A 26,332-nucleotide genomic window follows, 5' to 3' on the forward strand; every position below is an offset into this window, starting at 1 on the left:
GGACGCAAAAGAGCTGCGGACCGTGCACATTTACATACGCCGTATACGTAAATGAATGTTTGCGCTCCCATCTGAGCACACTTTGTCTTCACAACACCCACGTTGCACGCAGGGGCTTTCAGTCTGTAAACTGATGTGCTCACCTGCAGTTGAATCCCCATCTGAATGAGTGCAGCAGTCACGCCCACCAGCCCAGAACAAAGCCCTCAGCAGTCCCTGTCTGTTGTGACCTCATGCTCTGGGTAAACAAAGGCTCACAGATTGCAAGGGAGACGAGAGAATGGGAAGGGCATTCACGCTTCACTGTGTTCACACGCAGCCAAGATAAGGGAGTAGCACTCACTGAATAAAGTGATACACCATTGGTAATATGTTGATTTAAGAGGTAGGCGGGTGACAAATTGAATTTTAAGTAAGGAGGGAATACAAATCTTTGACAATGTTCTGCTGAACTCACAGCTGCGGTACTATCGTGTTTCAAAGCCTGTTTATTTTCAATCACCTCAAGGCTAGAGCTGACATGTTATCAGGACAATGAGGCCATTGATGGTGTCCTCCGAGCGGGGGCCTCATACCTTACAGGGTTATGCAATAACTGAGAAACAGTAGACTGGCTGAGGAGAAATGGGCAACATCTGTGAGTGTGTGCTTGATCCAATACTTCTCAACCTGAACCAGAACAGCAGTTTGATTAATTAATTGTCTAATTAGAAATAGCATGCAGAAAGCACTGCTTGTGTGAGAAGTGATAGCAAAGTTTTCCTCTGCTAAAATCTCCCCTGTATGAATAGCATATTGACTTAAAAAAAAGTGCTTCCTGTCCTAAATGTCAGCTTTAACACAGATACCAGGCATCTTTCTGCAGCAAAAGAAGCCACGTCGCGTTCATTTCCCTCTCCTTTGTGTTAAGAATAGCAACTAATCTCATGTCTTGCACACTCTGCCCGGAGAAACTGCCAATTCAAATGCTGCATGGAGTGGAAAAATGATTATTACCACTGCTATAAAGGCTTTGAAAGCCAAATGGCTCGGTGTTGCAATGAAAAGCTCACAAAAATCAAAGAAACATTTGACATCTAAAACACTACTTTGACACTCCTTCGGGCAATTTCTTCATCAGCATGCATATTAAGTGGTTACTTGAACTGCAGTTGTTCCTTGCAGCCTAATATAATGTAATGGCCCTTGTTATTAGATATGTGGGGATAAATAGAGTCTGTTTACAGCCAAAACGACCTGCTCTCTCCAGGAAAAAGCTCAAATTCATGTAAAGGGTGGGGTCAGAAACATTCTAATTTAAATACACCTAAATATATCTAAGGCATTCAACTAAAACAGGCCCGTATCTCTTCATTTGTTTGTTTCATAAAGTTGAAGGATCGACTGGTTATTATTCAATTGCACCATCTGGTGGTTGAACTTGGTACAGCTGCAATACAGTAAATGTCCAGTAGGGGTCAGAAAAAACTAACGTATAAATTTCTCTGGGCAGTATCGGCATTGTAGTCTTATTTAGAAACATATTTTATAGCGATTCATGGACAGAGGTGTAGCATTTAACAGTGGTAAACATTATTTAAGATGTACAAAAGTTGTTTGACAGAAACACTCCCATCTGGTTGTCTCAGTGAGCCTTTGTTATGTTCCTCCAACTCTTAAGGGATTGAAATGAACTTCAGTCCCATAAAACATGACGTTATCCGAGCAAAATCAAACTTGCAGCCTACTCCAAACAACAAACTGATAGTGGGAGTGATATTGCACTGATAGTAATATCCTCTCTCCTAAGACATGTAGGTGCAATTGGATCAGGAGGGCTAGAAAGATTGTTGTCATGGTTACACAGTGAAAGACGACTGGTTGCTGCTGCTGCTGCTGCTGTTACTTCTCCTCCTTGGGTTTTTATCTTCATTTTGCTTTTTTTGTATTTGGCTACAAGAGAGGGTAAGGCGATACAGGGGAAGTAATGTGATTCCTGCTGTGGGTCTTGTCTACCAGTACAATCTGATCACAGAGTAAATCCTTGCAGGTTGCTGTAAATCTTTTGTTGATTTTGGAAGGATAAAAAAGGATCATCTTAGATTTCTGATGTTTGCGTCCACTCCTTTTCACGTAAACAGCGAATTTGACATGAATAATGGACTGATTTGCAGTTCAATCCAAAAAGTGTCATCTCAAATTGAGAACATCTTGTATAATTAATGCATCCATCTCCCTCCTCCCACTCTCTCTTTGTACTCTTACATAAGTTTAATGACCTGATTTCCATTAGAAAATGTCAGTGAGATTACCACGGCGTCATCTATAACCAAGAGAAACGAATTGAATGAATTAATCATTAAGAGATCATGAATCTGTTTGTTGCGTCCCGGTTTTTGTTCTTCAATCAGTCAGATCTTGTGGAGGTCCACCGTGTGTGTGTCTCAAAGTACCACCTGCAGCATTTGTATTCCTGTACTTCATTTGTCTGAGTATCTATCAAAGTGATTTGAGAGAATCCAGGCCTGATCTGTGTTCTGAATAATCATGAACCCTACAGAGTGAACAGACGAAAGTGACAGGAGGCAGTGAAAATGTACACCAGTCACCCTCCAGTAATGAATACACAATGAGAAGAGTACTGTCCTTCACAAGTGCACAGATTGGCTGGGGTGTTCAGCACGGATTTATCTTGTTGTTCTTTTATGGTCTTTAATTTGCCATTCTGCAATGATTAACCAGCCTGCTGCTTCTCGGTTTACAGCATGCCCACAGGATGGGGGACTCGTGTTGATATCTGATAACAATAAAAAAAAAAAAGAAAAAGTTATGAGTATGCAGAGAAGATTATGAGACAACAGATCATTTATTGCCCATGAAATTGTTAAAAAAGTCACAATTGAAAACATTAATGAGCTGAAAAGTTGACCTTCTCAGTGTGAGCAGACACATTACATGTACATGCAATCAAAATAAATCAAGACAGTAATAATCTACTGTAGTAGGTGGAATGTAGGATGGTAAAGTGAACGTTTTGTTTTTGCAGCTATTTCCTTATGTTTGCAGGAAACATGGGAAATTTGAGTTCAGTGTATAAACAGTCGGCTTATGTTATTGGAGATTTTATGACTGCTCAGCTCAGGAAAATCCCTGTTATATTTTTATAGGGTTATATTAGGGTGATATTAATGGAAATTTGTTGTCATGCACAGTTTGTCATGTGACAGTAAAGCAGGTTCCTCTCACCGATGCAGCATCGCCTCCAGATGTCACATTCAGCGGTCAGCGCTCACAGAGACCTGCTGAATGTTACCACCCAGTGTGAAAGTAACGCTCCAGTCCTTCCTCTCCATTGTGTGTTTTTTTTTTTTGTGTTGTGGTGTATTCCTGATTTGTAGCACATACGCAAGAAAAGTGAGTTAAACAGTTGACTCTTGGAACTTAGAGGTTGCAGAGTTCACTGCAGCCAAAAATGAGGAACTACTTTACCGCAGTTTTACCAACTGTTAAGTCATCTGTATTAGTTTGTGCTTATTTTATCACTTATGATTTTATATTTGATTATACAACAGGAGGCTACAACATAGACTGAAACAACAAAGGCCTTAACACTTTAACTTGGACCTAGAAGACTGTACTTTATGACTGGCTGCCATTTCAGTGTAAAGTGTTGCAATTTAATGGTGCATAGCATACCAAACATTGCAGGTTAAGGGCCACAAAGATCCTGAAACAGCCCAGTCACCCCGGACACTCTCTCTTCTCTCTACTGCCATCAGGCCCGGCGTTTCCGATGCCTGAGGACAAAGACTGAGAGGCTGAAGAAGAGTTTTTATCCCCATGCCATCCGCCTGCTCAACTCTGAGCCTTAACTGGACTTAAATATCACTGCACTTTATTCATGTAGCTGCTTAATACTGTAAATTTATGTACATATACAACTACCCCCCCCCCCCCTCTAAGTTTACCAGTCTATATTTTTATTCAGTCTATATTTTTATTTTTATTTGATTTTTTTTATATTTTATTTCTCTATCGGTGTGCATTACACTTATATTGCTTACCTTGTGTGCAAACTACTGTTTACTGTAGTACTTATATATTTTTTTTTACTACTGGCTGCAGGTACAACAATACATTTCACTGTGCATTGTACTATGTATAACTGTGCATGTGACAAATTAAAACCTATCTGTCTATCTATCTATCTATACAATGCTGATAACTGAAACATTTTCATTAGGCCACCAAAGTCACTGCTCCACAGTATTTCCATTGCCATATTTGGGATGGACAAAAACATCAGTACAACGAAATGATATGCCGCACCTGAACAGTGCAAAGATAAAAACAAAACACATAAAATATTCATAATAATAATAATAATAATAATAATAATGGATTTTATTATTTATTTATTCTTAGTACTTTAGCTTCCCTTAAATTTTTTGTGCGAGCTTTGAAGTTTGTTGTCAAAAGTTAGCCAACATCACCCGGAAGTTACCAACCGGAAGTTGGCATCTTTCACGTATCAGGAAAAAAACGACTATTAATTTGGTCTTTTTGGCACTTTCGGTTAAATGCAACATATATATTTACTTTTACCTCAGCTAACTCATAATACTTAATGTCCAGAAATATATATTACACATATATTTTATTTTCGTAACTTTCATATGGCGTTATTATTTTGAAAGTGTAGCCGGAAACTGTGTTATTGTTGTTCCTCTTTCACGTCCCGTACGTCCTTACGTCAACATAGCGGATCTATGACAAAAGCGAGCCGTGAGGTAGTGGTCCCCCCCTAAACATGTCTCTTACCCCCTGGGCTGACGTGCCTCATATGACCCAGGATGAGAGTCCCCCTGCCTCCTAAACCAGCGGCGCACTTTATCTGAACGAATCGCCTGGAGCGTTAAATCAAACAGAGGCCGGCGGGCGCTTTGTTTATTCAAGAGAAGATGGCGGAGTTCTCGCCCGTCCTGCCGATGCGGGATGGAGGTGGAGGGCGATTCGCCCAGCCCATCTTCCCTCGGTCCAGGTCCGGTTCCGAGTCAGAGAGCGAGCTGTCCCAGAGCCTGGCCCGGACCAAGATCCGCTCCTATGGAAGCACCGCCAGCGTCACGGCCTCTCTGGGGGAGAAATACATAGAGCATCGTGTTACCGACAGTGATACTCTGCAAGGGATTGCTCTTAAATACGGTGTTACGGTAAGGTTGCCTCTCAACCACAGGAGTTTATGATTTCATGTTTACCTTCATCAGACAAATGTGAAATACGTGGTGATGCATTTAATCGATGCACGCTTACAGATAAGATGAGCTAACCACAACATTAGTCCATTTATACTGTAGGTGGACACGATTACTCTTGAGTTAACTGATGCAAGTCAAGTAATGGACAAGAAACCTGAGAGCAAGAGCAGCGAGCATTGTTGTGGTGTTGCACTAGCCACAGCTCTTTTGCATGGTTTTCTAAGCTGCAGGCCTGCAGGAAGGAGCTGTGAACCTGTGCACTGACTCTATTTCTGTATTTCCATTAAGCCAGTGGAAACGTGAATCAGATTACTTCTTGATTTTGCCTTAAAGTTTAACACAAGATGTTTAGAGGACAACAAATAAAGGCTTGGGGGGTAATACGGCTTTACACGGCTCAGGGTTACCAGTATTCAAAGACAAAGCAGTCCAGACAGGGGAGCAAAGTTTCACCACTTGGGAAAAGTAGTCCTTTCTCTTTGGGCCGACACCTCAGAGTGCCCCAAAAGCTTTAGGTCCACACTGAAGGAGGAGCAAATTTGTTAAGAAACTTTCACCACAGCAAACACATGTACAGCCCGGCGATGCTTCAGTTACTTTCTAGGTGTAGATTTTTATCAGAGGATTTCACTTTTGTTTAGACTTAGATCTTAGCTAGACTTTATGGCTCCACAATCGAAATTGCTTGGTCACAGTAGGTCAGTTGCATATATGAGAAAGAAAAAAAAAACACAGAAAAATAGGTGTAAGACAGTTAAAAGATTTAATGGAAAATAAATAAAAATAATAATGAGTAAAATAAAAGTTTTTGTGGCAGTTCTACCCAGAACACTGCCACAAAATACAATCAAAGCAGCCTCTTCTTCGTGATTACTTTACGCTCTTTCAGAATGTGAGACGGTTTCAAACGAACGTGTCTTAAGTCTGAGTGCGGTTTCAGTGAGTTTCGGTGGAGAATTTGCATCCACAGATGGTGTAAATGTAGCCTGTCGGTGCAGAATGCAGGGTGAATAAAGGTGTAAAAATATACTGCCACGTGAATAAAAGCAGCACCTTTTATTTATAGCAGTAACACCATATGTTAATTTAAGATGAAGTGCACACTGTCAGAACAAGGAAGCTGGTTAGTCACAGAAATGATACGATTTCAACTCTCTTCCCGACATGACAGATGGAGCAGATCAAGAGAGCCAACAAGCTGTTCAGCAATGACTGCATCTTCTTGAAGAGCAGCCTCAACATCCCCGTGGTGTCCGAGAAGCGCTACGTGTTTAACGGACTGTCTCTGGAGTCTCCCGATGGAGACTGCGAAGCAGCGTGCCAAGAGGCAGGTGCACCTTGTGTTGTGACGCAGGATGTCGAGGGACCCTCGCCGCCCTCTTCCCCGCCCCCCGAGGACTCCAAACCTCCGCAGATTCAGCCGGAGGAGCTGTCAGCCAAAGACTTCTTACACAGACTGGACTTGCAAATTAAACAGTCAAAGCAAGCAGCGCGCAGGCTGAAAGAAGAGGAAGTAAGGTGAGGAGCTTAACCACAACCGCACCCAGACAAGTGTTACTTCTTTCCTCAGAGTCAATGAGTACGGTCTTTAAGATAAACTCACACTGGCAAGGTTTTACTACATCTAAATAAGTTGCCATGGTCACATCTTCTCTCATGCACCAGCTGTGTTGGAGATGGTGTTTGACATGTAATCCGATAGTGTTTGCTCTGGGGGTGAGTCCTGACTTTCTCCTCATGGATACCTGTCAGCTGCTATCAGTGCTCCATTTCTCGTTTTGGTTTTGGCCAATGAATGACCATAGACGCTGGGAAAATTTTTAATAGCCTCCCAACCTTTAGCATTGTAGAGCTTTGTAGTTTCCTATTTTAAAGTCCAGATAAGTATGTCCAGATAGGAATAACAAAGTCCAGACAGATATGCGTCTTGAGAAACGCTTGTTTGTTCCTTGTAGGAAACTGAACCCGGGCTCTCATCTCTGAGCTCAGTAGGTGATTGTCACAAGTCCCAGTCACCGGGAACAGAGCATAATGTTCTCACAGAGGCAGGATCGAAGATAAGAATCAGGGTTTTGCCAGCCTGCTGTGCTAGTCAGATGTCGTGCTACGCTGGAGTCAGGTATTTAGCTGGAGGTCTCGCCCACCGAATCAGGCCCGTGCATGTCTTAATGACGCTGCACGTTGAGACAGAGAGCGCTCTCACCTCGGCTCAGCAGCGGAGTAGTGATGTATGCCTGGCATGCTCCCATTCACAGACTAACAGGCCTTGTTGGTGCTACGGTGTGGCGAGGAGTGAGTCACGCTGGAGCCGACCGTTTAACAGACACACAGCGCTGTTTTTCCGCTGCACGGCCCTCTAAAAGTGTTTTGCTCAAATCATTGTGCTTTCAGAATGGATACAGGGCCTCTTGTGGCAGCTGTCACGCTGATGTCCTTCCTGTTTTAGCAGTTGTACCAGTTCAGCTAGATACACGATCTACTTAATAGATCATGTAATTCAGCCAAAGAAGGATTTGCTTTGTGTTCATATCAGTTTGATTCGGTACCATGCTCTATATATCAGTCAATATCTCCATCTTCTGTAACCGCTTGTTCCTGTGAAGGGTCTGCTGGAGCCTATCCCAGCTGTCATCGGGCGAGAGGCGGGGTACACCCTGGACAGGTCGCCATTCTATCACAGGGCTAGCACAGAGAGACAGACAACAATTCACACTCACACCTACGGCCTATTTAGAATCACCTTTGAACCTAACGGGCATGTCTTTGGACGGTGGGCGGAAGCCGGAGTACCCGGAGAGAACCCACGCAGACACAGGGAGAACATGCAAACTCCACACAGAAAGGCCCAGTTGGGGTTCAAGTGTGTTTCTTTCCGACTATTACCCACTGGCTACACAACATTTCAAATTAATATTTTTTTTAAATTTACGTAATGGCTCTTAAGGCCTTCTAATAATTAATAGAAGTAATTTCCATCTTTTAAATCCTCTCTTCATGACTGACCAAAACCGGTGTGGGCATCCTTGTGCTCCGTGAATAAGAGACAGTTCGAGTATTTTTTTAAATCCCACAAGTCTCCTTGAACCAGAGTGAGGTTGTAAAAAAAACAAATCAAAGCAGTGAGTCACAGATTAAATAACGGCCTTATAACAACGAGACCGTGACACTGATGTTGCTGAACCTGTTCTAAAAATTTCTCAGCTGCTTCTCTGCTGAATCTGTTACTGCAGAAATGAAACACAGCAAATACCACAGTATCTTAAAAAAAACTTTGCGTTTTTGTCACAGGCTCAACCTGCTTCCTGCACAGAGACCTCCGCGAGAGTTGGAGGAGTTCGGTGATGTGCCAGTAACTCTAGACCGGCTCACTGTTAAACAAAGGCACAGGCCTTATAGGCAAATTTCTCTTTAAATGTTTACCTACCAGCCGAGCTTTGCTCTAAGCCCTGACTCTACACATAAAACTCTGGCCCGCGGATCTCCACTGTGTTTAGGCAAACAGAGGCTCCCTCTGTTGTCTCCACACAGTCCCAGAGCAAACACAGACCGCACGCCTGTTTCACTTCCTGCATAGGATGAAACAAACCACAAACCTCTTAAGCTCAACAGCAGGGAGCAGCAGTATGATTTATGCTCCACTGACATTTTATCTTCATATTGTTTGACTTATGTAACTGTATTATCACTGCATTGATTATAAAGATGGTTTAGCATATTATTTTATTTAAACTCAGTCGATATTGAATCAATAATGTATACGCTGCAAGTGCTTTTAGGTAAAGGGCGTCCTATGGGCTTACATGGGCTATAATCATTTGATAACTACCAAGGATGGTGATAGGTGAAGAACAGGGTGAGAAAATAAAACACAAAAGCATTTATTACAATAAAGTTAACCCTTTTTTGGGACTTGACGGAGCACAGGTGCCTTCAGGTTGGTGATCAGCCGACACAGATGTCTCAAATTTATGAAGGGCTAGCTTATAGTAGCCTGGACGCCATCCTAAACTTCCCCGGAGAAGTTGCTCTGGAGTCGCTTCGATGCTTCCCATTGATGATTTTACTTCGGCAAAGATCTGCAACGCCAATAAAACAGTCTGTGCAGGCTTTACGTGCTGATTTGCACATAGCAGTAACGGCGACGTAGCTGCGCGCGACATCTAAGCGACGTGGAGCTGAATTTGTCTGCAACAGAGTGGCTCTGATTGCTTGTAGGACTATCCCATCTAGGTGAGATACAGTTTAAACACACTCAAAATGAAATCTAAATGCCGTAAGATAAGATAATCCATTAACGTATCCCACAGTGGGGAAATTATCTCATGAGAATTGAGTCTGGCTACACAAGGCTAAGTTTAGAAGTAGAGCAGGTCTGAATGAACATGTTTGGTCTAATAGCGAAGTAAAGAAAGCCAGAGTGTAAAATAGGTCACTAGAATAAATTTAATATTTTTGCCATAAGCTGGACCAGTTTGTTTTGAGGAGCTTCAAGGAGATCAAATTGCACAGAGAGCTTTATACCGACTTCTTTGTAGTTTAAAAGTTCGACCCTATAAACCCCCAGGATGTTATTTTGAGTAAAAGTTATTATGTGCACCGCTTTGTATCTGCGTAACTGTGCAATCATCTGTGTGAAATCTTCCTCGCTCTGATCCTTCCATATTTGATCCACTGATTCCACGAGAAGAACAAAAAAAGAGAAGGTAGAAAAAATATCCCAAACAAGTGTGTGTTTTGTTCTGAGTTGCCCCGTTTCTGATCAGATGAGCCCTGAGCTGTGACGGCTCTGTTGCCAGCGTCATCCATTATTCACACGCTCACCTAGACACTGTGGAGTAGAGGAAAGGAGTTCATTATATTCACCCAAAGTGCCTCCCTTGTGGACAACTTCTGAGCAAACTTTCTAAATGCTTTTTCTTTTGTCCTCATTTGCAGGAGCGATGAGGACAACTACACGGCCCCCGCGACGTCATACCAGGAGATCTAGAGGACCGGCCTGTCCACCTGTCTCAGTCACACCTGCCCGCACACGCAAACACTGCTGCAACCTCACTGCTTTGATTCTTTCTTCCGTTTTCTTTTTTTTGTGTTTACCGAACCGTGTTCAACATGTGTCATGTTTGCCTTTTTAACTTATTTAAATGCAACTATCATGATGTGTATCTGTTACTGTTGTTTTGTAAAACTTTGCTGGCTCGCTAAAAAAAACCCCGCAGAGCAGGAGCGTCTGATATAAATAGCGCCTGGGTACATGCGCTCGTCATATGCTTGCTGCTGTACAGAACCCACCTGCTGCATCCGTTCACACACACACACAGAGCGCTCAGCAGATCCAGAGGGATTAGCTCGTCCTAACTTGCTTCTGATGTTCTAAATCTCCTCCTAGAATAGGATCATTGGAAACTACGTTCAGGCCTTCCTCATCAGTGTTTACCCTGTATGAGCTCACCCCAGAACGGAGGCGGTGGACGGACTCAAGCCTTCGATAAAAAACACTCCGTCTGCCTCAGAAGACTTTTTTTTTTGTTTGTTTTCCTGTTGGGAATAGAAGAAGGGACTGCTCTCTATTTTTGAAGTGTGAATGCATTATTTATGTGTGTGGAGAACTGTCTGTAGCAGCTGGTTTTTGTTTTGTGTGCTTCTAAGATTCTGTTGTTTTTTTGTTTGGGGAGAATAAATATACGTATTTAAGCCAGATGTGAAGATCTTTGGTGTTTTTGTCACGGTGCAGGTCAGCCCGCTTCTTCGTTGTCTCAGTTAGGCACACGGGTAAAGAAAAGGCAATGTTTTAATTGCTTTTTAGGAAAAAAATCACAAATATTTACATTTAAAAATACTTCATTATAATTATTATTATTATTATTTTTTGCCTCTACAGAGATGGAAATGTTGAACTCATAAGAGACATGCAGAGAGAAACTGATGATTCTTATAGACACTGCCCCCTAGTGGGCTCCAGAGGCGTTAAAGCAGTACGGCTCGGCGTGCTGACAGTGATACACAACAAATATATTTTTGGTAAAAGTCAAAAGCAAGAACACATTAAGATCTTACACGTACACCAGGAGGGGAAAGAAAAATAATAATAAAGAAACACAATAGTCTAAGACAGGTTACACATAATGAGTACAACTTGATATATGTGTGTGTTTTGCTGCAAAAAAAACGCATTGGAAACGGCAGTTATGACAAAGCTACGGCATCTCATGACATTCATTTCCCACTGGAGACGGGATGGAGTAAATGCTAGCGTTATGTGTGATGAGTTTGTTACATAAAATAGTCTCTCAATTATATTCTAATGATTATTATTACTCTGCGATCTTGGCGTGCAAATATAATCATTTAGGTAACGGCAAGGAATCATCTCAGGAATCATTTCAAATTTCACTGATAGTGTTGTCAAATCAGAGCTGCTGATACCTTTTGGGAATGTCTGGGAGGATAAACAAAAGTTTCCCTAAGCAGGTAGATTTGAATACACAGTATATAGTTTACCATGCCATGGGAAATAACTGTAAGTGGTATTTGTGTCGGATTCAGTCTTGTGTGTTTTTAGGCCAGATGTCGGTTGCGGGGGGGCGGTGGGCGATGGTGTTACAGGCTGCTGTAGATCCTCTTGATGGTGTCGCCTTCGTCTTTGGCGATGATGCCCTTCTCGATGTACGAGTCAACCTGCTGGTCCATGAAATCCTTCAGCTTGGACAGGTCATAATCTGGACGGAGAGAGAGGCATGGAAAAATGATGGGTTTAATAATCTGAAGATCTAAGAGGAAGGAAGGTCGGGAGGATGTTGTGGTCGGTGGAAAAGGTCAGACATTAACCTCTCGGAGCGATGTCCGGTTAAGATGTCACACCCAAACACGCCTCAGGGAGGATTAAGGTCAGAGCGCGTTTGTCTGAAGCTAAGACGATAAGGCCAAAAGATCACAGGGTGGAGCAAGTTTTACGTCTTAGGACAAGACATTTCCTCTTGACGCACGGTTTGTGTTCACCTTGCTCTGAACAAATCATAGTCATCTGACAGCAGCATAAGGGCTGCACTTGGAAGAGGCTATATTTAGAGATGAAAACAGCCTGACTCTGTATTATCCATCACGCTAACAAATGAGTTTCAGAGAGCAGGCAAACAGCTGCAGCGCCGCTTCTCTCTGCTCTGACCGACATTGAGTAAAGTGGCAGCAGGAGGATAGAGGACAGCCAGAGAGCCACACGGCGGCAACTTCAGCGCCTTCCCCGATGCAATCTCGACCAGCAGGAATCGCTGTATTGCTTGAGGATGCTAGAGTCTCTGCTGATGACCGACATGACTTCTGTGAGGGATTAACGGGAACGTGATTAGACCCGGCGCTGCTTCCCTCAATCTTGGCGATGAGGAGCCAAGAGCACGAAACCAGGACGTCTCCTCTACGTCCATCTGCTCCTCTGGCTTAATGTCTATTGAGTGTGGGCGTACGCACACACACACATACACACAAACTCATTAGCGCGCACACACAGAGCCTGCTGAGATTGTCCTAATGGGTGCTTCTGGTAGAGTAAACACAATAAATGGCCCGTCACCCACTCTGTTTCTATGACACTAGTTTTTTTTTTTGGATGAAAAGGCTTTTGTTCTCCTCCAGCTGTACTCTTTCTCCGGAGACAGAGAATTTTAGAGAGTGCTTTAATGTGATACATGGTGTTTTAGAAGACTAGGCCCCCCGAACATGTCTCGCTTTACCAAATCTCACGTCAGGGGAATATAGGGGTTATTGTGACGCTTCGTGTGTTCAGTCTAGTCTATTCTTACGCCATTATCTGTCGGCCTCCTCTGCCCAGTTCGCTGACAGGCAGGCGGGGAGGCCCCTGTCGTCCCTGACAACCACTCCACGTACTTGAATGCTAATGAAGTGGCCTATATAGAGCAAGGTCAGAGCTGGGCGCCAGATAAAACTTCCCTGCTGCTCTGGCCCTCCTCTCCCCTCTGCTCCTCAGCGCTAAAAGCTCAGTGTCGGCCTTTTTCTTTGCTGTCCTATAGTTTAGCTATTTTTTTTAAGATGCAAGCAAGAATCTGGGTCAGACTTGTTTTAAATCACCAATTCCACTGATCTTTGAGTTGTTTGTCGGATTCACCTACTGGATCAGATCAGTGCACATCAACAGCAAATATACTACCATCCTCGCCGTCCTACGTTAGATGATCACTGGAGGACGGATGGCCCGAATAGTGAGAACTCATTAACATTTCGTTCTCCTCTGCTTAATTAAGCACCACTGGGCATTGATTTTGCACCGTGGAGAGGCCAGCAGCAGGCTTCCGCTGTTGGATGAGCGTGCGAAACTGCCACGGTTTACACAGCTCTGCAGACTGGTGCAGTTTCTGCGTTGCGGACGCTGATAAAGGCGATAAAACGGAGATAAATCAATATTTACCGGAGACAGTGAATATGAATACACACTCACAGGCACTATAAATCTTGAACGCACGTTGATTGCAGCAACGTTTTGAACGCAAAGCAATGAAGCAGATTCAGTATCAGTGACTACGTCTCTTTTTCACACATGCACGTGCCGTACATGATGAGGAACAAGTAGAAGGGAACGAATGAACGGGCCTTTGTCGGCGAACAAGGCAGCTGTGTCCCGAGCAATTAGGACGGGCTCATTAAAGAGTTATCCATATTCATGAGATCTGGAGTGAAGCATCCACCCTGGTATCCCACACTCTTTTAAATTGTAAATGGCCACTCACAAAGAAGGCGTCACATCAGACCTCGGACCCCGTTTGGCGAGGGTTTGCAAATGGGGATGTTTTTCTAGTTCGTGCCGCTCAGCAAAGACGCGGACACGTAAGCGTATTCACGAACAATGCCTCACCGTCTTTGCCTTCCTCCTTGTTGTGCTTCTTCAGCCACTCGATGTTCTTCCTGATGGCCTCCAGATAAGTCTCTGACTTGCCAGGTTGACCTGATTTTAAAAGAGAAGGAGAAAACGCATAAAAGGACAAATGAGAATCCTCCTCGTTAAAGTTTTTTAAATGAGAATTTCTCTTCACTCATTCCTTAGGACACTAGCGCCCAGAGGAGCCTTCAGCAAAGTGTGATACAGGGATTTTAGACTCATCAATTATTCACACCACAAAATTTTCCAAGAGCAAGAAGCGTGCTTTGTATTTAATTTTTTTACTCTTCAGTAACTCCCTGGCAGACAGGACTGTACCTTCCTATTAGGCTTTGCAGATGTAACAAGCAAAAAGCTGCTGTTCCTGACCCATTTAATAATGTTAGAAACAGTATCTGATGCCTACAATTTGAGATTTAAACTTTTACTCAGCAACAGATTAAATCTGGATTATAAAGCATCTTTCCCATAAATGTCACATTATGCAACCTGTCACCATGCAGATAACACAGAGTTTAGTCCACATCACTCAATATTTCCACCATTTCCTGCTGAAATGAATGTTCTGCTGGTAATCCTGCACTGTGTTTCATTTTGTTTTTCATTTCCCTGCATCTCTCTCCTCTCCTCTCCTCTCCTCTCTTTCTGTGTGGATTAGATTGATAAGTGGGCACAGCACAGTGGACGGGGACACAGAATAATGGCAGCCGTGACAAGCTTTCCTGTAATTGTTATTGGACTGGCCTATTTCAGGGACACGCAGGGACTTAATTGTGATTGGCCCCGACTACAGAGTGTCGTTTATTTCCTGTCCTGCTGAGCGGAAACAAAATGCCGCTATCAGCCCGCGCGGCCGAGCTAATGTCGAGGTAAAGCGAATGTTTGGCTTCATTGAGCTGAAGTTGTGGGGGTTTGCTATATCTGTGAGCAGTGTATTTATTTGAAACATTTGGAACAAGACAAAATAAAATCATGATGAAGGACAAAATAAAATAAAATAAAACACTAAAAATAAAAAATAAAATAAAATAAAAAAATAATAAACAAAATAAAAATAAAAATAAAATAGAAAAATATAATAACAAATAAAATAAAATAAAATAAAATAAAATAAAATAGGGACCATGCAAGGGCTTAGTTTATCATCTGTGACGAGCAATATTGTAACAAATTATTTTATCTCATTATCAGATTACAAAATTAAAATCTATTCATGTTTCCTGTGGTCATCGTGAGGTAGGGTAGTGGACTGACTGGTCTCAGTGGATGGCTGCTCCTCCTTGGTCGAGTCTTTCAGGTTCAGGTTGTACTCCTCCTGCATCTTAGCCGCCTCAGCTTTGGTGTTGTCATCCTCATCCAGGTTTTTCCCTGCAGCAAAGAAAAAGTACATATAACACTGAAAAGTAGAAATACCTAGAGCTGCTGCAGTTTAGCGCTCAGTCCTGGCAGAGATTATAATCACCGTTAAAGCAGATTGAGATAATTAAGTCTGATTAGATCAGGTTTAATATGGAGGGTTGATTTCCTGGCCAGAAGCAGTTACGTCCTCAACAAGAATAAGAAGTTTTCTTAATTAAAATCACCCAATAACAGAAATGTGATCAAACCATTTAAAACCCTGAATTAAAAGTCTACTCCAACAGTTAAAACCTATGCATATCCTGATGTATTAATTACATTTGACCACTAAGAATAAAATCATATTCTTTCATTGATGTTTTTCATGTTTGGCGGCTGCTTACCCATGGGCACCGCGAAGTCGGAAGGGCCGAGGGACTTGCCCAGCTTGTTCTTGGTCTGCATGGCGATCATGGCGTCCAGGTTCTCTGCAGGTTGGGGGTAGAAGCGGGACAAGCATTTACTTTAAGTTTCATCAGCGTCTCGTTGTCAGTTCCTTCTGCGCATGATAAATGAAAAGCTCTTAAACGTTTGAAAGTCCCACGCTGTTCCTGTGTGACTCAGAGGCTGATTATCATTAGAAAAGGGTCTCAGTGGATTAATGGAGAGGAAGTTCAGGAGTATGACGACACTGATAAGCATAATCTTGTGTTTTTTCCACTTTCATTTCCATTTAATTAATTATGCGCTGCAGATTCGATATTGGAAAATGGATACGGCACAAGAACGTCCTTCAAAGGAATAATTTACAGCGACACAGTGCTGTTTTACATCTAACTTTAAAGCATCACAACACACAAACTTCTCATTTCTTCTTTTGGGAGTTTCATTATCATGGGTGAATCAACACATGTATAACGGGTTAGATAAGATTATGTTTTTCACTGAGGGATTAGAAAACAGGGAATAACAAACAGATCGTATGGCTCAACGGGACAACTAGTCCTATCTGGATTAATTATGGGGTCAACATTATGTTGAGAAATAAAGGAAACAGATGTTCTAGGGATGCATCCCAGAGATCAGCTGAAATTACATCCTCTGCATCAGGTTCTGGTAACTCTTGACCGTAACTCGCCTTATTTAGCATCTAGAAGCAGCATTTAAACATTTACTACGTGGCTTATAACTCACTTTAATGTAGTTAGAAAAAGCTTTAAGGGCTTTTTTTTTTAGTATTTATCAATGCATTGATGCACCAGACTCCACTTATGGGTGCCTCAGAGGAGGAGGTTAATCTACTTAATTACAGGGTGTTGTATAATATTCTGATTTATAACATATTTAGCAGATTTGCTTTTAAATTGAAAGGGTACTTTTGCAGAAAGACACAAACTGTTGGTCAGATAAAGACGGGAAAACAAATGGGTTGAGACCTTATCTAAAGAAAGAAAGTTTTGCATGATGGTCTGGATATTAGGACAGAAGGACAACAAAGAGAAGAGACAAACAGGAAGGCTCCATTGCCGTAGCCGAGCATCAAGGAGCCTTATGATTTCCGCTCTCCTCCGCGTTCCCTCCAGCCTCCTTTTATTCCCTGTTATCTAACCATCTCACTCTTCCTCTGCACTCTCTATGTATCGAGGCTACCTCCTCCCACCTGTAGTGCAGAGGAAGCCCACTGCCCACCAGAGCACCACCTTTCTTCCTCCCTCGCCTCCTTCCTCTGCACAGATCTGTCAATCTCTACCCCAGGGGCCTGCACGGCCAGATTAGAGCTGATCGACAGCTGTGCGTATTATTTCCGTACCTGGGTGACTCACTGGAGCATCACAGCCTAGTCAAGGGGGAGGCGGGGAGGAGATGGGGCATTAGCACGTTGCTAGGCGATGGCGGAATTCCACGCGATTATCCCTTTACGACCTATGCTACACAAAAGCCAGAGGGTTGCCGTGGGAACTCGCGTGTAATGGTACATGCCTGTTTTGTCCTGCTCCTGTGACGTCGGCGGTGGCGTATTTGCTTTCGCCGTGAGAGACAACAGCGCTGCAGGAAGGGGTCATCTGAAGGAGGGTTGATTAATCCTCTTCTAGATCCTACGTACACTCTCACTTGCCAATTCATTAGGTACGCCAGTGAAAACAAATGCGTTCTAATGTAACAGTGTGGCTCTAAGTCTCATGGTAGTCAGCGTTTGTCGTTGATTGATTTTCACTTTGGAGACTGGCATTACTGAATTGTATTGTGTTATACTGACACACGCTTACGTTTAATTTGACGAACCCATTTTAGTCAGTGGGCTTGGCTAAATGCGGTTTAACTCCACCACTAAAGAATTACATCCTCTAACATGATCTTAAAGGTTCTCACTTAGTTTTAATATAAACTGAACATTATAACAACCATTAAGGGGGATTTAGTGCAGGACTGTTGTATTAGAATATGCTTGTTTTCACTAGTGTACCTAATATTTTGGCAAGTGAGTGTATATCATACGAACACTTATCTTATAGTGAGATATATGCATTCCAATTAGACTAGCGTTAATACAGTTAGATGACATACTGATCATTTATCAATAAAAAAATAGTTTAAAACAGCTTTAATGTGAGCTTCTATGTTTTAAGATTTGTTTTTGTACTTACAATGAGAAATTAATTGGTTATGATAAGACCTCGTCTGCAGATTTCGTTTTAAAGCACGGCTCATGTATGACAGACAAAAATATACATGTTTTTTTTTTTTTTTTTTTGTCTGTGTGGGACTAAATGTCATATAAGTTCAGAGAAAGACGCCGGCCTGGGGTTTCCGGAGGCTCAGAGAGAGAGAGAGAGCGAGAGAGAGATGACAGCTGTCCCTTACAGGTGGCTGACCTTTCCACTGGCCACTGATGTGATGGGCAGCCATAAAAGCCTGGTTTTACATTGTGACCCCTGACACAAATCTGTCCGTGCAGGCTTCACCCTCCACTGGCTCGGCTGATAGGGAACATTAACTCGAGCGAACACAGATAAGGAGGCGGAGGGGGGGAGCGGGGAGGAGCACATAACACACAAGGAGACGGGGACATCCGCGTACACGAGCTGGTGGGTGGATTGAAATCTAAGTCTGGCCCCTTCACACAATTGTGTCGTGATGCCATGGAAGTTAATTCACAATCATTTGATCCAATAATCTTGTCAAGATCTGCAATATCGTCAAGGCTGCGACGAAGGTTTCGGAAAAATGACTAATAAATCAACCTTGAACAAAGATTATTTCCTCAAACTACAACTTTTTTTTTATCTGCACAGGCAAAGATTTACAAGATTAGTAAATTATACAGCAAGGTTTTTATAGACTGTTGCACTGACTTCACAGTCTTATGCATCACGCATAAGACGCTTCTGGGCGACCGCTAACAGAGAAAACAGGTATAATATCTCGTCTTACCCAGATAGGAGACTCCCTCCTCGGGCGTGATGGTGCCGTACTTCACCATCATCTTCACAAAATCGATCAGCGTCTTCATGATGGTAATCAGTGTCTCTCTCTCCTGAGTGTCTCGCTCTGTTGAAAGCAAGGACGCATTCAAAACCAGCATCCAGAAATGGTAATTGGTTACCATGGTGTTAGTGTTAGCCACATGGTGTTTGACTGCAGGGGTCACGATGATTGGATTATAAATAATTAGCTCACTGTGTGTGCATGTGCGTGTGTGTGTGTTTCATCCGCACTTCCTGGATGCGTAAGGGGAAACAAAGCTTGACAAAACAGCCAGTGACTCATCCTTGAGAACAATGATCGCCATGACAACTACATGAGTCCTGTTCTTGATCTGAACAAGTACTATTATCGGATGGAGGACGGTGTGAAAATGATCTCCGTGGCTCTGATGTAAGTTGTCACGGTGACCTTTTTACCTGTGTCGAGGCTTCTGAGCAGACGGTAGAAGTTGGGGAAGTACTGCAGGTCCTGGAGGCCGTCTTCTGGGCCCACCTCGTTGCCTTCCTCGGCGTCTTTGTCCCAGCCGTTGTCGGCTCTGTCCCCGTCCTCCTCTACGTCCCTGTCGACCTCGTCCTCGACCTCGTCGGCGTCGTCTTCCCCGTCCTCCTCGTCCTCGTTGTAGCTGCGCCTGGGCGGCTCCCACGTGTCCTGGAAGTACCAGAGTTGTTGTTGATCTAATTGCCTTATCATTATCGTCACAGCTGTCACCATTTCCACTACTTTTTTGCAGGTTTTACCGTGTTTGCGTCTGAACCCTGGACGTCCTGCTCTCCCCTGGTTTCTTGGTCGTTGCTCTCGACATCGTCAATCTCGTTGTTCTTGGCGTTTTTGGTTATGAGATCCTGGAGAGCCTCGGCCACCTGGTACTCCAGAGTGTCTGCCTGGTTATCTGTGATCTAAAAACAAAGAGGAAGTGTCAGACAACTGAGTGCAATAAAAAAAACACAAGATGGAAGATAAGATGGAACAGAACGACGTGTGCTGACTACTGATCAATTTCGCTGAGCGCTCCATCTCAGGGAGCTTATCGAGTGTCAAAAAAAAAGAAATCCATAGCTGAAATCGTAGAACAAATGACAAGTCACACATCTCTTCATCTTCCAATGAGGAAAAAGTGAGTGGAGAGAGAGAGGGAGAGAGGGAGAGAGGGCTCATGCTGAGAAAATGTCATGCACCCCACCGTGTTGACTTGAATGGAATATGAGAGTAGACAGTCAAACCTTACCAGCCCCAGTTTGAGCAGCTTGGAGACGATCCTGTCAAACACTCCTCTGTCGTCCTCTTCGTAGATCTTGTTGGCAATCTTCTGGACTATGTCTTCGGCCGTCAGCGGAGTGCCGTCAACCTGGCGGAAGCTTTCTGGGTCATCTAAAAGGAGACGACAAATAGAAACGTGGATTTGAGCCGTGTATTATGTGGATCCGTTTGAGCAATAGTGGCAATATTATTACATAATCAAGCTGAAGTAAAAAAAAGAAATATAGTCCCTATTGATTTGTTTCTGTCTAGGTGTAGAAATCTCTCTTTCACCAGATTTGTAATGAATGACTTTCCTCTGCGTATCTGCATTACCGACTGAGAAATGTGCAATTGTAGCAGCTTGACTCTTACATAACAGCCCCCGCGGCTTCCCAAGGTCCAAACCCAATAAAAAAAGAAGTCGTGCCGGAATACTTTTGTGCGTATTGCCGGATAAAATCGCCCGTGAAGCACTTTTACCTTCAAACCCTGGCCCAATTTTTGTCTCGCTCCAGAAAAATAAGAAATGCAAACCAGACTGCACTTCCCAAATTTAGACGTGGCGTAATCTGATGAGCTGCTTGTCATTGCCGGGCCGGCTGCACGGATCGATCAAGTGTGACACTCAGCGCTTTGTGTCTGAGTCACCTCACCTCCGAGACAGATTTATGCTGATGATCAGATTACATGCAGCAAAATGTGTGCTCGTCTAATGAGGTCTGCCGAGACACAAACTAAATGCGTCTTAAGGTGAACTTACGAAGAAGAATGAAGTGAGGACGAAATAATAAATGTGGCATTGTTTATGTGATTTCTTAAATTAAAGCTAGAGCAGTCACAAAGGCTTCCTCATTGTTTGATATGAGAGTGGTCGCCCTTGTCATGTATTTAAGAGGGAGAGCGAAAAGAAGAAGCCTGTGCAGTAGCCGGGTGTTACCTTTCACCACTGCAGTGTTTGCGTTTGAGAGGCAGAGGATAATCTTTCTCTGTGGCATTCACGTGTTCTGTCTTTGAAGCTTCCTCTCTGCCTCTGTACTTATCCCCATCACACACACGTGTTTTCTCAGCCTACTCTTTTCTTAAAATGTCTGCCTGTCGGTGGTCTGCCACTAGCCGACAGAAACACGCAGCGCCAGGACTGCCCTTGGAAAAGCGGGGCAAAGGTCACGCAAGCGGACCTAACCCGAGCATCTAAAAGGTGCACAGGGGGGTCTGTGCGCACCCCGGTACTTGCCGTAGTCCATCCCGCTCTTGGTGGAGTCGTAGTCCTCGGCAAGACGTCGGCTCTTGGTGGAGTCTGATTCATCGGGAACGTACTGGTCCTCCTTCTTGCCGGGCACCTCAGTGGCCTCCTTTGATTTCTGGCCGTCAGCCAGCGACTTGAGCATGGTGAAGTCCTGCTCCGACTCTTTGTCCTTGGAGGCGCTGGGATTCTTGCTCTCTGTCAGGCAGCAGAAACAAAACGATCAAACGAGAGAAAGGCAAGCATGTGCTCCTCTCACACTCATGTGGTCATTCCTCGGTACACAGCCCGAAGCCTGTTTTACTGGAAGTGCTGCAACATGAATCCACTCAGCAGGAGGAAATAAAGTCATTAATTGATTGGGAAAAGGGTTTCCTCTTACCAGCTGTCTGTACTGCAGCCTTCACGCTGTCCGCTTCAGCAATCTGGGGAAATATTAAACAAATATTTTCCACTCAGGATATAGGTTTGGGGTTATAATGTTTGCAGGGCTAGTAGGATTGTTTGACAAGTGACCATAAAGCCACTTTGGGCCGGATATTGGATGAGAATATTTGATAGGAGTAATGGACACCTTACCTGCTCCTGGAGAGGTCTTTCTTCTGTCAACTGTCTGTTGTACACAGTTTTATCTGCAACAGAAAAAAAACATGCGATGATTCAATTTAAAGGAGATTTCCATAATAAGAAAGAGACAAAGATCTTTTACAGGGACACTGAACAGGCTTTTAAACGAATCTATTCGGTAAAAGTAAATTGTTTGGGTTATTTTTCCCCTTGTCATTTTGATAAATGTTTTGCTTTCTGACTTCTGGGATGTGATGAGTTCCTGGTCTCCCAACTCACCCCGCAGAGCCAGAGCTTAATCGGATTATCAAACAAAAGATTAAACTGCAGCGAAAATAGACCAGAAGCGGCCTAACCAGGCGTCGTTACAAACACCACAACCAGTCTCTGCTGAGCCGGAGCAGAACTTTAAGGGCAATGAATTATTTTTTTTTTTGCTATGTTTTATGAGTCAGCATGTGTACAGCTGAATTTAAACTAGAGCAAAACACATAAAACTTATCACAACATTAAGAGACTTTATTCTTTTTCTGTATTTAAATTTCAGGTGGGATGGGTGCTTGAATAAAGAGTTGCATGGTCCCCTTTTGGACTTTTTAAACCTCTTCTAAAATGTATTTCTGCAGTATTTTTTGTCAATGCCACGGTTCATTTTCACTCACCATCCGCTGAGGCTGTAGGTGTGGGGAAGGCAGACGTCTGGTTCACTACATTCAGGGCTAGAAGCTGGAAAAGGACGAAAAGGCCAACGTATTTTGACGCCATCCTGAAATCAGCTGTCTCCGAGCGCCCTGGAGAGAGAGAGAGAGCTACCTCCTGGCTGCCTTTGGTCCGGTTCCCTCCTCCAAGAAAAGAAAGACAGAAAAAAAAAACACAACAAGAAGAAAGTGCTGAATGCGTGGACAGCTCCGCTCCGCTAAGCTCCGCCGCGCTCCGACCGCTGGTGCTGAAACTGCCGAGCAGACTGCGCCCTGTGAACCCGCTCTGATGGACGGACGGTGCGGGGAGGGGCCGGACAAATCTCCGCTGTACTCTGGAGCTGTTGACGAGGCGCGGTGCTGAAACCAGGTCACCTCTCTATAATTATAACCAGATAAGCAGGGAGGCTCTTCAAGCCCCGTGTGAGCTACAGCATCACCTACCGAAGCAGTAATAGAGCCCACTACAACAAGTCCTGCCCCCTCTGCCTTTACGGAGGAGGAGGAGGAGGAGGAGGGGGAGAGGGAGGAAGATGAGGTGAACACTGCAAAAAGTGTCCACGTTGTTCAGCCTGGCACTCAATCTTCTAAATATAATTTCTCTATTTACAATCAGGGGAAATAATATAAAAAATATTAAGATAATTTTGCACAAGACTCGAGAATAAATTCCCTAAAAGCCTCTGAACATTTGGAGAAGTAACGTTTTTTTTCACGTTTTCCGAAAAACACAAGACTTCACTGGCACTACGCAGCATTTACGCAGCACAATTTGCTTAACTGTTGACCAGTAACGTTGCAATTGTGCAGAAAATCAAACAAAAAGCGTAGTAAAACATGTTTTTTGCAGCGGTAGAGCAGAAAAAAAAAAAAAAAAACACCGCCCATTTTCGTGCGTCATGCACAACCTGCGTCATGGTTGTAGATCTTCCATTGCCTGGTCAATAGCAACCCTTATTAAAACCACGATTAAACACATAAACAAAGGCAGGCAAGATAGATCAGGCCAGCTTTATGATCGGCTTTGCTTTCATGAGATCAGAATATCTCTAATTAGATTCTGGTGCCACAGGTCTCTGCATGAGTGTGCAGGTGATATTTGAGTTTCCAGGGGCTGGAGCAAACCCCAATTTGAGAGGGTTTAATTTTCAAAGTTCTCTCATTTTACTTTAGTCAAAGTACCGTCTTTAAATAAGAAATTCATTAAAACTGTTATATATGTGGTAAAATCAGATGTTACCGTGAAAACCCTTGTGATTTGCAGCACACTGATGCTTCATATCCTCCGTAGCAGTCTGCCTGGAGGCAACAAGCCAGTCATTAGTGGCATTAAGGCGTATGATGTGCCTGATGTGGCATGTCACTGTTAATCCTCTGGCTTATGGAGGCTTTGTACGCAGCATCCTGGTCAGTAATTGGACAAATCTACTGTGAGCGGAGTCATTTCATTTCACACCACGTTTGCTTGTCACTTTTACAAGCAGTAAACTGAGATGAACTCTCCCCGTCCACGCCTTGAATGCAGCTATTATTTACTGTGAGTTGGTCGTCTTCCCCACACAAAATGTGGGAGGAAAGTTATGTTAGCTGTCGGCCGGCTGTGATTCAGTTTCATTGTTGGCTGGCCGTGTGCCACTAGTGTCTCCTGCAGCTCGACGTGCTTTTAGGAAACACACTGATGGAGATGTAGCATGTGATGGGATCTTAATGAGCTTGTCACAGCAAAGATGAAGCACAGGTGCTGCTAATTCATCAAAAAGTAAGCACTATGTTCACGTTATTAATAAGAGAATGCATAATGAAACCTTAACTTAATTAAAGCATCCGAGGCACATTAAATGAGCAAACAGCAGCATGATGAATGTTAAAGTCTTCAGTGTGGAAAAAATAACAGAAATAAAGTCCAATACAACGACATGTGGCCTAGAAAATGATCATGACACCAATTCGTCAATTCACATTTGTGCAACTGTTTGTGCTGTGTTCTCGTCATCGTCGCATTCGAGCATGATTCAACAGTGCAGATGCTTTAAAATGGTAGAATTAATTCTGCCACATCACTGTGCATCACGGTGCAGAGAAGAGATGGGATGTTTGCCACCTTCCCTGGGATGACTGTACTTCCCGTCCTCTGCCTGCCTCAGCAGTCTGAGGAACAGGAGCTCTGCCAAGAGAAGAATGCCTGGCCAGATATTCGGCCTAGTCAGAATACCAAAGGACGCTGAATATCATGTAATGCTCCGAAAGCACCAATAAGCTGATTCTGAGAATATGCACCGGAGTTAATTTTCTTCATATCAGATTTATTTGCATATGGTCACCGTGTATCTTTGATGCTTTAGTTTGATCTCACTGATATATTCCGTCTCTGTCTTAGCTCGGTCTGTTGCATGTGCAGTGTAGTGCACTACTGGCATCTTGTGTGTGGAAGCTGTAAATGCAGTCACCATTCTCTGACATGTTGCATCCATCTTGCCGACAAATAATAAATGCATTGTAGTTTTTTTTAACTCAGTTTTACTGTCTCACCTATAAGGTAGACTGTTAAATATCTACTTTATCTTTTAACAACAAACACATATCTATCAGTCGTTGTAGGCCGTAGTAGGAGTGGAGATCACTACCAAATCATCTGAGGCACACAGCATAATAGTGAAGATGCTGCCATCATGTGTTAACTGAATGTAGCACGATTTGAGGGACAGTTGGTTGTCTTTTGTAATAAATCTATTGTGGTGTCTGGCAACAAGATGTTGGTACTGGGGGCCTTTTGGTCCTATGGTTTGAAGGGAGGGGCCTCTGTGGATCATCCCACAGATACTTGATCTGTTTGGGATCTTGTGAATTTGAAGGCCAGGTCAACACCTTGTGCTGTTCATGTTTTTTTTTTAGTTGTTCCTAAAGCGTTTTTGTGTGTGTGCCCCATAGCAATGACACTCCTTGATGGCAGCCTTCAAGGAGTGTCATTGCTATGGGGTGGGAGTGCCTGGTCTGGTCTGGTCTAGGTGGGTGCTACATGTCTAAGTAACATCCACATGAATGAATGCCAGGTCCCATTCAGACTCTTCCACAATCTTAATCAGACAGTCATGTCATTGTTGTCATACTTTAAACACGTCTTCCTCCTCTGCTGCTGCTGACTGTTGTAATTTTAGTTTGAATTTGCTGCGACCATCCTCCACCGCATTCACCTCCGGTCTTCACATCCACTGCCCATCCAGGTCGAGCTCATCAGATTCCACTCCTCATCATATCCAGATCTCTAGCGTTCTCCTTTTGTCATCATCACCACCAGCAGGTTCCCTGTACTAACCTTTACCCTCTCCCCCAAAATCATTAAACAAAACCTGTACTGTTCACTCAGATTGAAGTCTCCCCCGACTGAAATCACAATGTACACTAATTTGGTAGTCCAAAAAATGTGAAGAGAAAAGACTGGAAGAGCGTATGTCCTTCGCTGTCCACACTGTTTTGTGTATCTCTGTAAGTTGGAACAGATTTTCATGGTTAATAAAGAGTGAGCCAGGCCCTTGAATTCTGCTTCTAACTTTGGAAATAAAAAGACTGAGGAAAAAGGCCTGTTCTTGTTTCTTTATGAAGTATGATTTTTGTCAGACCTCTGGCCTGAACCACAACCAAATTA

The 26,332-nt window shown here is 43.4% G+C and overlaps 2 protein-coding genes across 2 annotated transcripts; one reads left to right on the plus strand and one right to left on the minus strand.

Moving 5' to 3' along the window:
- Positions 1-4,745: 4,745 nt before the first annotated feature.
- Positions 4,746-10,953, plus strand: lysmd2 (LysM, putative peptidoglycan-binding, domain containing 2). The gene is made up of 3 exons (XM_084574957.1): positions 4,746-5,189; positions 6,406-6,752; positions 10,170-10,953. The coding sequence occupies exons 1-3, from the start codon at positions 4,941-4,943 to the stop codon at positions 10,219-10,221; spliced, it is 648 nt and encodes a 215-aa protein (XP_084431083.1). The 5' UTR covers positions 4,746-4,940; the 3' UTR covers positions 10,222-10,953.
- Positions 10,954-11,583: 630 nt separating this feature from the next.
- Positions 11,584-22,756, minus strand: scg3 (secretogranin III; the record flags this gene model as incomplete). Its single annotated transcript, XM_084574994.1, has 12 exons — positions 11,584-11,950; positions 14,095-14,184; positions 15,373-15,486; positions 15,861-15,944; positions 18,889-19,005; positions 19,359-19,590; positions 19,680-19,838; positions 20,168-20,310; positions 21,404-21,622; positions 21,807-21,849; positions 22,004-22,056; positions 22,654-22,756. The coding sequence occupies 12 exons, from the start codon at positions 22,754-22,756 to the stop codon at positions 11,832-11,834; spliced, it is 1,476 nt and encodes a 491-aa protein (XP_084431120.1). The 3' UTR covers positions 11,584-11,831.
- Positions 22,757-26,332: the final 3,576 nt, after the last annotated feature.

Source organism: Chelon labrosus (assembly GCF_963514085.1).
Source record: "Chelon labrosus genome assembly, chromosome: 3".
NCBI classification, from domain to species: Eukaryota; Metazoa; Chordata; class Actinopteri; order Mugiliformes; family Mugilidae; genus Chelon; species Chelon labrosus.